Genomic DNA, 13,175 nt, shown 5'->3' on the forward strand with positions numbered 1-13,175 from the left:
TGTACTTCAAACACTCTTGCAGAAACTTACATCAAAGGCTCTGTCAATATGACCACTGTGATACTCGTCAAAAAAGGTGATCAAGTCCAAGAGGAGATAGAATGTAGAATCCACAAACTTATTTGCACTTATTCCCTGAGCCCTGTACCTGAAAGACAAAAAGGAGGGGTGCTGAGGGGCGCAAGAGTGGAGATGATTTCCACAGAATCCTAACCTAAACACATCAGCCTCCTGAGCTCTCTGACGGGTGTGAGGGAGAGCGGTGAACAGTGTTCATTCCCACATTGTGAAGGGCTGACTACTGTAGGTCTGGCAATACTCAACCCACACATTCTAAGTAAAGCACAATCTCTAGCACCCGCCATCAACTCTGCAGCCAAGTCTGTAGGAAGAAGAAGACACCATGGGCTAAGGAGTCTGAAGCTAACGCTGGGGACTGCTGTTTATGTGAGAGGCCTCTCGTGTTGCTGCAGGAAAGCATCCCAAACCCAGTCTCCTCTGGAGTTAGCCTGAGAACTCAGGAACTTTACTGGGGAGCAAGGTGAATTCTACAGCAGTACCCACAAAACCCGAGAACCCCCCCATTACCAGCCCTGGAGGACATTCTGAAAGAAGGTGAGTTAGTGTAAGCTATGGGGCGCTTCTGCTAGTGCCGAGTGAAGCTGAACACACAGTCAGGCAGACACAGTAAGGCACCCTTGGGTCCCTCTGGGCGGCCGGCCTTACCGCTCGGCAATGGAGAGGGCCATGTTCTTCAGCCTTTCCTTGTTAGACTGAGGGGCGCTGATCTGTGGGACCACAGGGCTCAGCAGCTTGTTCAGCAGCTCCAGCACCTTGTCAGCATTCTGTTTAAGAGTGTAAGGTTGCAGAAACAGTCAACAAAAGCACAAACCAATCAAGCAAAATAAAACCAGCAACTTCCTGGGGTGATGAATGGAGCTGCTCTACAGCCTGAGACAGGGGTTGTGTGGACACAGCCATGGACAGCTCATCCAATGTATGCTCACCACTTACATATTTCCCTATGTCCTAATTAGACCTCAACAAAACATTTTTAAATTTAGGAAATCTTTTTCCCTCTTCCTTCCTTCTTTCCTTCCCTCCTTCCTTTCCTTCTATCTTTTTTCTTTTTAAAAAAATTATTTATTTTATTTATGTAAGTACACTGTTGTTGTCTTCAGACATACCAGAAGAGAGCATCAAATCCCATTACAGATGGTTTTAAATCACCATGCTGGGAATTGAACTCAGGACCTCTGGAAGGGCAGTCAGTGCTCTTAACTGCTGAGCCATCTCTCTAGCCTTAGGAAATCTTTCATTTAAAACAGATTTATTTATTTTTATCTTCTTGTGTTTATGTTTTTGCTGCATGTACAGATGTGCACCATGTGCATGCCTGGTGCCTGCAGAGGCCAGAAAAGGCATCGGATTCTCTGGAACTGCAGTTATGGAGTCTTGTGAGCCACCATGTGGGTACTGGAATCCAAACCCAGGTTCTTAGGAAGAGCATCCTGAGCCACCTCTCCAGCCCCAGGATGCCTTTGTTCTTACACCACCTAAGTCATCAGTGCTTATCACACACTCTCAGGGAGATGCACTGAATCCAGATTCTTGGAACCCTCTTCCATTGGGAACCACAGTGGCTTTGACAATGTCTACAGGAGAGATTTTTATTATGCTATTATTTGGAAATGGATACTTTTTAGACAGTTAGAGTTCTGTAAAATGGAAACTTCACCCTGTCTGAACCATTAACATGCCGGAGAAAATGCAGGGACAGTGCTGAAAAGCTTAGCAGTTATGCCAAAAGGCCAGCTGAGCTGTGAGGCACAGAGAAGAGTTGTGAAAAGGGCACATTTACCTTAGCAAGGTCATAAAGCCTGGCTGCTTCTTCAAACAGTCCTTTATTTTCTGCCACAGAAGCAACTTTGTTGATGATAGGCTTTGTGTCACTGGTAAACTTATCAATGACTCCAGGCTGACAAGACAAATATCAAGGGGGAGGGAAAGATTCAGCATCCTGCAGCAACTGTGTTGCTGAGCACTAGAACTGGAGATGCTTGCCCTAATCAACACGTTTTTCCTCTGCCAGAGCTGGCTCTCCTGAAGACATAAGGCCCCACAGCATAACCATGGAAAGAAAGACAGGGCGCGTTAATGGAAGCTCCGTGAAGGCGGCCATGGCACATTAGTGGTTTCTGAGAGGTTTTCCAAAATGACTAAGAGCAGGGAAAACCATTAGTAATTCTAAATCTGCTGGTAAGCATGGCTTTCAATTTGCTTTCTAAGACAGATGCTGACCAAATATGCAGGAAGTGGTGAGGACGTTGAAAAAGCCTCTATCACCACTCACTAGTAGGCACATGATCAGGGAGAGTCTGGTAGGCCCCAGGACACAGGGAGGGAAGAAGGACTGCCCAACCCTGTGCTTAGCCATGCTAATGTGCCTTCAGGGCTGGACCAAATCCCAGTGACTTGCCCCTCAGTCATTGAAATATATGTTCAGATTACCGCTGTGTGGTCTTGAAGAAAATAATTAGCCACTTTTATTTCTGCTTCGTCATTTGGGAAACAAAATATAATGGTTCTCACTTTGTTGGTGACTGTCTTAAATGAGTAAGAAACTACATACAAAGCACTTGGCACAATGCCCAAGAAGATGGCCTACCACTATCAGTAGCATCAGGCCCCTCATCTGGGTGCTAGGCCAAACCATACAGTTTACAAAGGAAAGTAAGTAGCTGTGGGCACACAGGGGAGCCAGGGTCAGAACTGGGCCCTGACACAGGGCTTCTGCCCTTTTCTTACAGTGCCCCATGGTATGGCAAGTCCTAGAGGAGCCGCTAAGGCTCCTGGGAGATAGCATTTCCACAGTTGGCATGAAGTTATGAGTACTATGGGATGGCCTTTTGAGAGAGGTAATGTGCATTTCTAACTTTTCCATCTGGAGAGAGTAGGCAGGCAAGCACTGACTTTTCTTCATGCTTTCTGAGTCAAAAATATAGCTGTCTTAGCTTTAAGAAAAATGCCAGGCAGAACATATGAAGACACCAATTACAAAACTATAAATTTTAAAGAAAGAAAAATGTGTACAAAACTAAGGCTATCTATCAGTTGGGCTTATAATTTCATCCTTCTATCTGTTACAATTACGACATCCTGATGTGACTCCTACAGTGTAACTATATTCTGACAATCAGGATACATTTAACCTACCTTTCTACTTCCGTCATTTTCTAGTTTCCCGAGAATCATATCAAACTGTAGGGGGAAAAAGGTTTACTCAGCTTACTGGTCAAGGAAATAAACATAACACACAATTTCTTAGGGAAAAGGGCATAGGAGAGGTCTCAAACAACTAGGACACAGCCAGACTGAGATCAATATTGTCACTGTAAGAAACCAAACCAAAGCAAGCCCCACCCTGTCTCCCCCTCTAGGCCATGTGTAACACACACACACACACACACACACACACACACACACACACACACACACGCAATAGAAGGAGAACACACTGGAAATCCCAGCCAGGGTGATGAGAAAGCTGACCTACCTCTCGACTTTCTATCACAAGCTCGCTCACACAGCGCAGAAACATGTTTTCTCCTTGACTGTCTTTCTCGTCCCTACAAAAGCACAGGAATAGCTTGGGTGGTTTGTGGTATGGATGCAGAGTTTCTAACAGTCATTGTCAGAATGGAGAAATAAAAGCTAGCCAAGTAAGGAGGCAAAGGCAGGTTTCACCTCAGGAAGTAAAAGTACTGCAGGGCTTCTCTGGGGTCCGTGGACTCAAACTTGCGGGTGTAGAGCATGAGCAGACGTACAAAGTTCAGCCGTCGCATGCAGGGAGGGTCACCAGGCTCGTGGCTGACTGTACATGGGAACAGAAGGGACCCTCAGACGCCCGCAACCCAGGGCCCCATGGGAATCGAATGCACCAGCAGAGAAGTGTGACTTCTGCAGCACGGTTGTCATTTCCCAGTGTGACCTCACCACTGGTCTCACATTCCTTTGTACAGACAGCAGAGGAGAATGTCTCCATGGTGAATGGCCAGCGTGATGGCCTTTACAGGAAATGACTAGACCTGACCAGCATGGCTCACATACTGGGAGAATGCCGACCCAGCCCGTCACTCCCATTTCCGGGCTCTCTACCTGCCTCTCCCACCTGGGTAGGCAAGTAGACAGGTGGCTAGCTGGTTTTTCCAAGGTCTTTAAAGCCAGATCCCTAATGAACATCATACTCATGACTCCTGGAATGCCTCTGCCTGGACAAAAAGCTAGTGCCTGGCACCCCCTTTAACACTGCAGGAAATACACGCCAAGGGGTTAGAGCAAGCATTTCAACACTAACAGGAAAGCTCAAGTACCCAAAATGCTCTGAAATGACCAAAATCTGGAGTGGCTGCCATTTCACCACTGTGACCAATGGGGCTGGTGGGCTGTGGTCACATCGATGTCAGCTAAGCCTGGAATACTCACGGAGTTGAGCACTCTGCCCAGAGGACTTTAAAAGAAGCTTTAGCTCAAACAGCACCAGGGCCACGTGGACGGCGTGGCAGCGCAGCCGCTCCATGCGGAAGAGAAAAGCAATGGCAGCTTCAAACTGTGCAGTCAGGAACAGCACTTGGAAGTAGAGGAAGGGCTGCTGGTTCACCGTGAAGTGAGACTCGCCTGCAGGAGAGAAGGGAAAACCTACTCAGAAGGAAGCTGCCACAGCTGAATGACCCTGGGTAGCTACGGGCCTTGCTGGGTGGAAAAAAACATGAGCCTAAAATACCTGAAGGGGCCCTAAGCACAGTAAACTCCATGCGATACTACCCACAGCCAGGCATGGAGTGCAGGCTCTAATACTTTTAGTCACAGCAACAGAAAGGCAGAGATAGGGAGATCTCTGAGGCCAAGGCCATTCTGACCTACAAACTGAGTTCCACAACAACCAGAGAGAAAACTTGGCTTAAAAAAACAAAACAAAAACACCCAGTTCCTTTACTTTCTCTAGGTCTCACTTATGGTTGGCAAAAGGAGTCCTGTTATAAAAATTTAAACTGGGGCTGGGCGGTGGTGGCGCACGCTTTTAATCCTAGCACTTGGGCGGCAGATGCAGGCGGATTTCTGAGTTCGAGACCAGCCTGAACTACAGAGTGAGTTCCAGAACAGCCAGGGCTACACAGAGAAACCCTGTCTCGAAAAACAAAAACAAAAAAAAACCACAACAAAAAACCAACAAACCAAACAAAAAAACCCACCCAAAAAATAAAAACAAACAAAAAAACTAAGCTGTTTGCATATGAGAGGAGAGAAAGAGTTCAAGATGTTAAAGTGACAGTTGTCTTCAATGTCAAGTGACATGTCTTCAATTGACATAGAGATAGAAAGTGCAAAGCTCCTGTTCAGTTGGAGTCACAGGATCCTGAGCTCAGCAACAGCAACTGTAGTCACCCACCCTACACCTCCTACAACCTTCAATAATGAGGAGGTCAAATGAGGAGGGAAAAGCTACTCCTCTCCTTTGTAATCACATGTGACCACTAGCAAGGTCTACAAGGGAGCAACTAAGGCCTCATTCATATCTCTGCCAACCAAGAACTAGAACTATGGGCTATGACCATGGAAGTCACAGATTTCTTTTCTTTTGACAGGGCCAGAGATCACTCAAACTCAAGGTCTCTGGGATGTCAGACAAGTACTTCTGTACTGAGCTACAGCCCCAGATCCTTTTATTCTTATTCTGAGACAAAAAACTCACTAAGTTGCCCAGGCTGGCCTTGAACTCAGGATATTCCTGTCTTGGTCTCTCAAGAATCCAAGTGATGCATCTTTCTTAATGCATAGTGGTCTGTACCTGACTGAACACGATAAGTCATATGCCCCAAGGAGATGGTGATTGCCCAGGATCTTACCGTAGTCCTCTAGCAGCTGTTTCTGGAACTGTGAGAGAGTAAGCCTGTCTTGTGGTGAGCTGGTGCCGTCATCATCAAAACACACCTGGTTCAACTAAAGCCCCAAAGGAAACAAACACATTAGCACAAACTACATCCTCAACCACATGCAGAGCCGCAGCTGCCCAGCAGCTAGCTCAGCTCGATGCTGTAGGCTGGAGGGTGCATGGCACACTGTGGTTCTTGGGGCTGGGTTGTAATTTAGTAGAGCATGACTGAGGCCCTAAATTCCACCCCTAGCAATGCAACGGGGAAGGGAAGTGGGAGAAGAGGACAGAAAGAAGAAAAAGAAAGCTAACTGTGTAGTTATTAGTTAGGAATTACACAATAAAAACATAGTGGACTAGACACAAAATTCACTAGCCCTATCCTGAGTAGCACACAAACTTCATGCATTGCAAGGGTAGAGTGTAGAGGACTTGGGAAGCAAAGGACGCTGTGCCTACTTTTAACCATAGGTAGTCCTCAGTTTTGTCTGCTACTTCACTCTGGTTGTCGGTGATGTCACATCTCCCAATGATACAGTACACAGCTCGCTTGTAGGGGTCTGTGTTGTTCCTGAGGGCTCTGCGGTAGTGAAGCCGGAGTTTGTTTTCCGTAGCCGGAGACAATCTGAAGACACACAGAGAGATAGAGACTCAGCAAAGATCCTCAAAGGTTAAGCGCAAGCATGCCCAGGACAGTCTGGAAGCTCACCATCATCCTGCACAGGGCCGCTCTGCCTCATCCACCGTTTTCACCTGACTTCTAATTGTGAGCACCACATCCTTTCACCCATCAGTCTTCTCCAGTCCTGAGACCTCCTTAAGAAGATTGGGGATGCTAGGGATCAATATTCTACCCCCTCCAACATCCCTCAAGCAGTGACAAATCCTTCTTTCCTCGCCTCACCGATGCTGAGATCACAAGCTAGTGCTACCATGCTTAACAAGGTTCTGGAATTGAACTCAGGCTTGCACAGCAAGCACTTTTACCTACTGAGACTGCTCTCCAACTTCATCCTTCAACTGTCTTAAGCCCTTGGACCTCCACATTTCCTTATTCACATGGGCTCACCTCCCAAATAATGGACTTGCACCCCAACTTTGGTTCAGGATCTTCTGAGTTGGGTGCTAATGCTGCCTCCACCCCAGTGGTGATCAAACACAGGGCTCTGGGCATGCTGGGCAAGCAGAGGCTCTACCACTGAGCTAATCTCAGCCTACTTTCAACTACATGAGCAAATCAGAGACTTACAATCTGAGACAAACTCTTAAAGTGGAAGTATTACCCATGAGCATTTGCTTTCCACAGGAACCACTGCAACGAGCATCACAGTTCCTCTATTCATGTGCATATATACAAACTGGGTGTGAATATGAACATGTGTGTCCAACTACATAAGCACATCCCCAACTGCTGCTTACCAGTCCCTTATCTCAGGAAAGCTTCTCAAGGCCATGGTAAACATCTCAATGCTAATTTCAGACTGACTAAATTCTAGTTCTGACCTGAGTCATGAAGCATATAGCATACACATCCACATGGACAAAGAACATTTGTATTTAACAAAGTGACTAAACAAAAGTCTTCATTTTATTTCAGTTATTATTTAGTCAGTTTTTTGGAGACAAGGAATCAAAATGTAGTCTAGGCTGCCTGTGAAGTCACAACCTGATGTCTCAGACTCCTGACTGCTGAGATTATAGGCACACACCAACACTCTTGTCCAAAAAGTTATGTTTTATGAAGCAATCAATTTTAATTTAGAGTGTGTACCATGCAGTCCTCCACTGACAGGAAACTCACTAAATGCAGTCTACAGCTGCAGCAAAGCACAGCGCTCACTTTACCTTCTATCCTTGCTGTTCATGTACTCCTGGAACCAGGTTTTAAATTCCCCTAGCTGGTGCTGGGCTCGACTGACGACTTGTGATGCAGCAAGCAGGTCTCCGCAGCGCATGCAGTAATAAATTAATGCCCAGACAGGATGGCCTTCTACTTCTCCATCCTATAAGACAAAAGCACGGCCAGACAAAAGATAACTAACCACTTTCTGCTGTGGACACCCAGCTACAGCACTCAGTTTCCACCATAACCCCATGAGCTAAGAGCCACTGATTGTATCCTACTCCATGTGTTTTGCAAACACACTGAGTTGTCCAGGGAAAACTGGGAGTGGTAGCATACTATGGACCTGAACTTACTGTGATGCGAACAGAGTCCACCTGTGCTTTCTCTCCTAACCAGCAAAGATGGGATCAACTTTTTTGATTTTTGACAAAATAAGGGCTAAAGATGTCACTGACCAAAGAGGGCCACTCATCCACTTGAGCTTATAAAACTAACTGCTACTGAACATCCTTTGCCCCTCCAAATGTTTGACTGCCTGGATACGAAGAGCTCCGAGGTGACTGTGTTACCCTCCCAACAATGCGACCACCACCCACTCTTTACTTGTCCATGTAGTAGGCCTGGGCTTGTCCTGGGCATCATTGGTTCTTTCAGAACTCTTAGCACTTTCTTCTGTAGCAGAAGCTTCACAGACGTGGCATCAAATGGTGTCGTGTGCCCTCTTCAGCACATTTAAGCTACGCAAGTCCAAATGCTCAGCCTCGGGACTCAAGGCGTTTCTTTACCAGCTAACCCAAAACTTGCTAAGCCCTACCACATGCCTACCACTCCAGATACTTTGCTTTCTCTGTTGTTTGTCCATACTGTTCTCCCCTCCTGGAACATGCTTCCAGAGTCCCACTGAGGGTGAACCCCTGCTCTTTAAGAGTAAGTATGACCTTTTATGAAGCTAGCATCTTTTATATCACTGAATTCTTGGCACAAAGCTCCAGTTTGGCTTGTATATTCTATAAGACACTAAAATAATCCCCTGCAAGGCAGGCAGGCAGAGGACTAAATCACACCCAGTGCCACTCTTTCAGCTGTTCTGCTATAAACTTCTGACATCCCCTCACTTTGTGTCTTACACCCACATATAAGTTTCTGAGCTGTAAGTTCCTTAAAGCTTAACTTTTACAACTCATCTGAGACCTGACGCTGGCCCATCTTCTGGCTCTGCTCAGGATTCCTGCATGACTGATTTTCAAAGGATCCCCATGAAACAGTACCACCCCTCATCCTTGGCCTCTTTACCACACAGAACTCCTTTCAACTAAGAATGCCTGAGATCAACTAGTAGCTCTGGAATGTGTCTGACCATGCAGAGTTTCTAGTACCTGAAGTCCTGGTGAAGGAGCTGGCAGTTTAATGTTTAGAAAACTTCGAACCAGCTGGTAAGTCCCAGGCACACCGCCCAGCTGTGCCTGATGCAGATTTCCAAAGACAGTCACAAGGGTGTAATTCTTATAACTGGAAAAAAATTTAAAAGAAAAATTGGCAAAGGCCGACAACGTATATTACACACATCGATGTTCACATTCAGAACACCAGACTGTGAGTTCTACAGGCAAGGGCTGATTTTAAATTTCACACAGAAAAGGAAAACCCTATGCAATGAATCAAATTCCATTCTTATCATTGTACAGATTTTTACTATAGATTTATTCCCTCAAATAATTCCTAAGGGAATACAGTTGAGGATTTCAAATACTCTAAGAGTGGAGCCTAATGCTCTAATGGGTTCACTTTTTAAAAACAAAACTTCTTATTTTAAAGAGTTTGAACTCAATTCCATGAAAAGTCAGAATTGTCCAGTGAATTCCATCCTACCCTTTATGTAGATTACCAGGTTCTGACATTTGTATGCGTTTCCTAGCTCTACCCTTCGTATCCCACACGCAAACACACATAGAATTGTGATTTTGTTTATTTCCAGAAGCATTTAAAAATGTTATAAAAAGATAATTAAGTCACCAACATTTCAGCCATATACCTCCTAAGAACCAGGACATTTTCCTACTTAACCCAAATGCCATTATGACACCCAGAAATTGAATATTAACACAAGCCACTGTCAGGTTGTTTTCTGTTTTTTGTTTTGTTTGTTTTTGAGACAGGGTTTCTCTGTGTAGCTCTGACTGTCCTGGAACTCACTGTGTAGACCAGGCTGTCCTTAAACTCAGAAACCCGCCTGCCTCTGCCTCCCAAGAGCTGGGATTAAAGGCATGTGCTACCACTGCCCAGCTAGTCAAGTTTTATAATAATGGATTTGACCTGATTCCTATGCTCATATTCACAATCCACCCAACCCCAGTTCTGTTTGTTTGAGACAGTGTCTTTCTCTGTGGTCCTGACAGTCCTGAAACTGTGTGTGTGTGTTTATACTCACAGTGATCCTTCTGCCTTAGCCTCTCAAGTACCAAGAATTACAGATGTGAACTACAGCATCCTATTAACAGTTTGTTTTCTTTCTAAATCCCAGACTCAACTTATAAAATCCAAGGCAAGAACTGCCCCCCTTTCATTCTTCTTTAGTCCAGGGAGTTCTCCTACCTTTCTGCCTTTCATGAGACCTACCTCTTTAGAGAACCAAGAAAAGCTGTCTGACAGAATGCCTCACAGGCTACATCATTTCTATGTGGCTCAGCTCAGGCTTAAGATTGTCTTGTCACCCTTTGTACACAACGAGGGTCTTGCTACTGGCAGCGCCTACAAATGGATCTCTTGGCTGCCAAGCACTGACCAGAATCTATCTACTCTAACAGTGCACTATAAGATAAGCTCCTTCTCTTAGTACTCGAGAAACAACCTGTGTCTGTGTGGCTACTCTGATCACTGTCAATCTTTTACTTTACCCAACACTTTTAGCTCCCACTGGCCCTCCCATTATTCCAGTGGTAACTACAGAATGCTATCATTCTGGCATCATTTCCCTACTTCATTCCATGTTTCTTTGTAAGTGCTTCTACTCCATTAGTCCATACTATCATCAGAACCTTCTAAACATGTTCTGACTGCCTCAAAAGGTCAGGCATCCCAGGAGCACAAAGACACACAATGTCAAATTCCATGCTGTGAGCAAGTGAGGTGGGGGGGGGGGGGATGGTGAATAAACCCAAAGAGCAATTTCAGAGAAAAAATGGTAAAATATGATACATTAGTAATAATGGTGTTCAAGAATTAAAAATGAACTATGCAAAACATATCATAAATATCTAGATCATAACTGTACAAAAAATAAAACTAAATACTCATGACTAAAGAGGGCGGACACCATGAGGAGGCAAAGGAGCCTCTGGGTGTAAGGATGGGGACCGCTCTTCCTGTCTGCAGGTCTTCTTTTCAGCACTTTCCAAAGTTTCTATAAGAAGCATGTATAATGGGAAAGAAGCACAAGGTAATTTAAAAATGCATTCTCCCTAGCACTGCCAGTATTTAAATGCACAAGATGAGAGGACAGAGTTCTATGTAGTAGGCAGAACAGACAGAAGCCCACTACTACCTCCCAACCTGCAATAAGACAATGTGTGTGCTGGCAAGACCCTAAATTAGAGAACCCTAAACTCTTGAGAACCAAGACAAATATATCCTATCTCAAGCCTGGAACATGGAAGGGACAGACCAAGCCTGTATTTTCTCAACATTTTTTGGCCTGGTATCTAAAACATATTTGGAACTAGGACTACTCTACCATCTGGTAGATTATGTAACTTGAAACATTATGTGTATACTGTCAGCAGAACTGTAATCCTGAGATAGCTATTCTAAACAGGTGATAAGGAAACATTTGAAAGGATGCTGTCAGACAGTAATGCTACTCAAGAGATGGAGAAAAGGCTCTATTAACTAGACAGGTGCTTCAAGAGAGCTCTAAAAGTCCAGTAGGAGAATGGCAATGAAAAAATAACTAAACTCTGGGCCGGAGAAATGGGTCAGCTGTCAAGAGAACTTGCTGCTCTTACAGAGGACCTGTAATCCAATCCTGGAGTCCCAGTACCCACATGTTAGCTCACTACCGTCTGTAACTCCATAGGGTTACAGCCTCACTGTATAAACCTCACATACACATGGTCCATATATGGACCTGCAGGAAGAAAACTCATACAAATAAAATAAAATAAATACATTTAAAAAGTTAAAAACTAAGTAGAATAAAAAGAACGCAGCCTGGTAGTGGAAGCACCAGTTTAATAATTAGGTTTATCAGAAAAAGTATTTTTAAATTTTTTAAAATTTAAAATTTTAATCCCATAAGATTGTTATATGGCATAAAATTATCTGGCTCATAGTTTTATAACTAAAAATGAACAAGTATTACTTTATTAGGGTCCTTATACTTGACAATCAATATAACCAAACTTCCATCACGAAAGTTTAGCCAGTGGGGCTGGAGAGTTGAGAGCACTGACTGCTTTCCCAGCATCCACATGATGGCTGCCTCACAAGTTAAAGACACTCCAGTCCTAGGAGATCCAATGCCCTCAATCTTGCCCCATGGACACTGCAGCCTTGTGGTACACAGACATATATGCAGGCAAAACCAACCATGAAAATAAAAATGTAAGCGAAAACAGTCTAGCCAAAGTCTGAAGAATTATTTATAAAACCTTTACACACAGAGAGACTAGAGAAATTACACAATCCCTTTTTACAGCTCCAGATTTCATGTAACAAGACTGGGGACCAGTGAGGGTGTACATTTTATGCTGCTAAAGTGTAATTAATGTGATATTTTATATGAAAATCAGTTCCCTGCAGCATCAAGTCTGATTTCCCTCAGGGAACTTCCTCATGAAGTATTGTTTTGCTGACAAAGAGCAACCACACTGCAAGGCAGATGCAGAGGCTGAAATTCAGCTAGTATCCTCAACTGAGTTTTTAAGCCAGCAGGGGACACCCAGCACCCTGTTTCTATTTAGAGCCTGTTGCACACTCCTGACCATCCCTACTGGGATTCCAGAGTTTCTCAGAGAATGGCACTGGCCCTACTAATGAAGTGGACAATAGGGTGTGAGGAACCAGCCACAAACCTCTGATTAGTGAGGAGGTGGCAAGAAAGCCCAGGCACAAAGTACTGGCCTCAGCAGCTATGCAGAGCCCTGACTCGGGGGTTAACCGGGCAGGGCCAGGGAGGGTAAAGTTACAGGGGCATCGCTAGGTCTCCAAGTCATTTACTGCAAGAGTGAGCTGCTCCAGTCAGTTTAAAGTATTCCAGCTATGACACACTCAATCCCAGAACTACTTAACACTGAGAAACAGGTGACCTTAGGGAAGGTAAAGCCTGCTCCCACCACCAGACCCCCCCCCCCACACACACACAGAGAGAGAGAGAGAGAGAGAGAGAGAGATGGGAGAGAG

General features: G+C 44.8%; 1 protein-coding gene across 1 annotated transcript in view; it reads right to left on the reverse strand.

Annotated features, from left to right (window-relative positions):
* The window catches only part of Nup93 (nucleoporin 93), a 99,386-nt gene that overhangs the window by 5,095 nt on the left and 81,116 nt on the right, over positions 1-13,175 (reverse strand). Inside the window, exons 9-19 of the mRNA XM_052166512.1 lie at positions 9,155-9,287; positions 7,778-7,935; positions 6,392-6,557; positions 5,907-6,000; positions 4,486-4,677; positions 3,748-3,874; positions 3,557-3,629; positions 3,217-3,261; positions 1,862-1,978; positions 727-845; positions 31-148 (exon numbers count right to left, since the gene is read on the reverse strand). Coding sequence (XP_052022472.1) covers positions 31-148; positions 727-845; positions 1,862-1,978; positions 3,217-3,261; positions 3,557-3,629; positions 3,748-3,874; positions 4,486-4,677; positions 5,907-6,000; positions 6,392-6,557; positions 7,778-7,935; positions 9,155-9,287 — 1,342 coding nt within the window. The remainder of the gene's footprint in view (positions 1-30; positions 149-726; positions 846-1,861; positions 1,979-3,216; positions 3,262-3,556; positions 3,630-3,747; positions 3,875-4,485; positions 4,678-5,906; positions 6,001-6,391; positions 6,558-7,777; positions 7,936-9,154; positions 9,288-13,175) is intronic.

Source organism: Apodemus sylvaticus, chromosome 21, assembly GCF_947179515.1.
Source record: "Apodemus sylvaticus chromosome 21, mApoSyl1.1, whole genome shotgun sequence".
Taxonomy (NCBI): Eukaryota; Metazoa; Chordata; class Mammalia; order Rodentia; family Muridae; genus Apodemus; species Apodemus sylvaticus.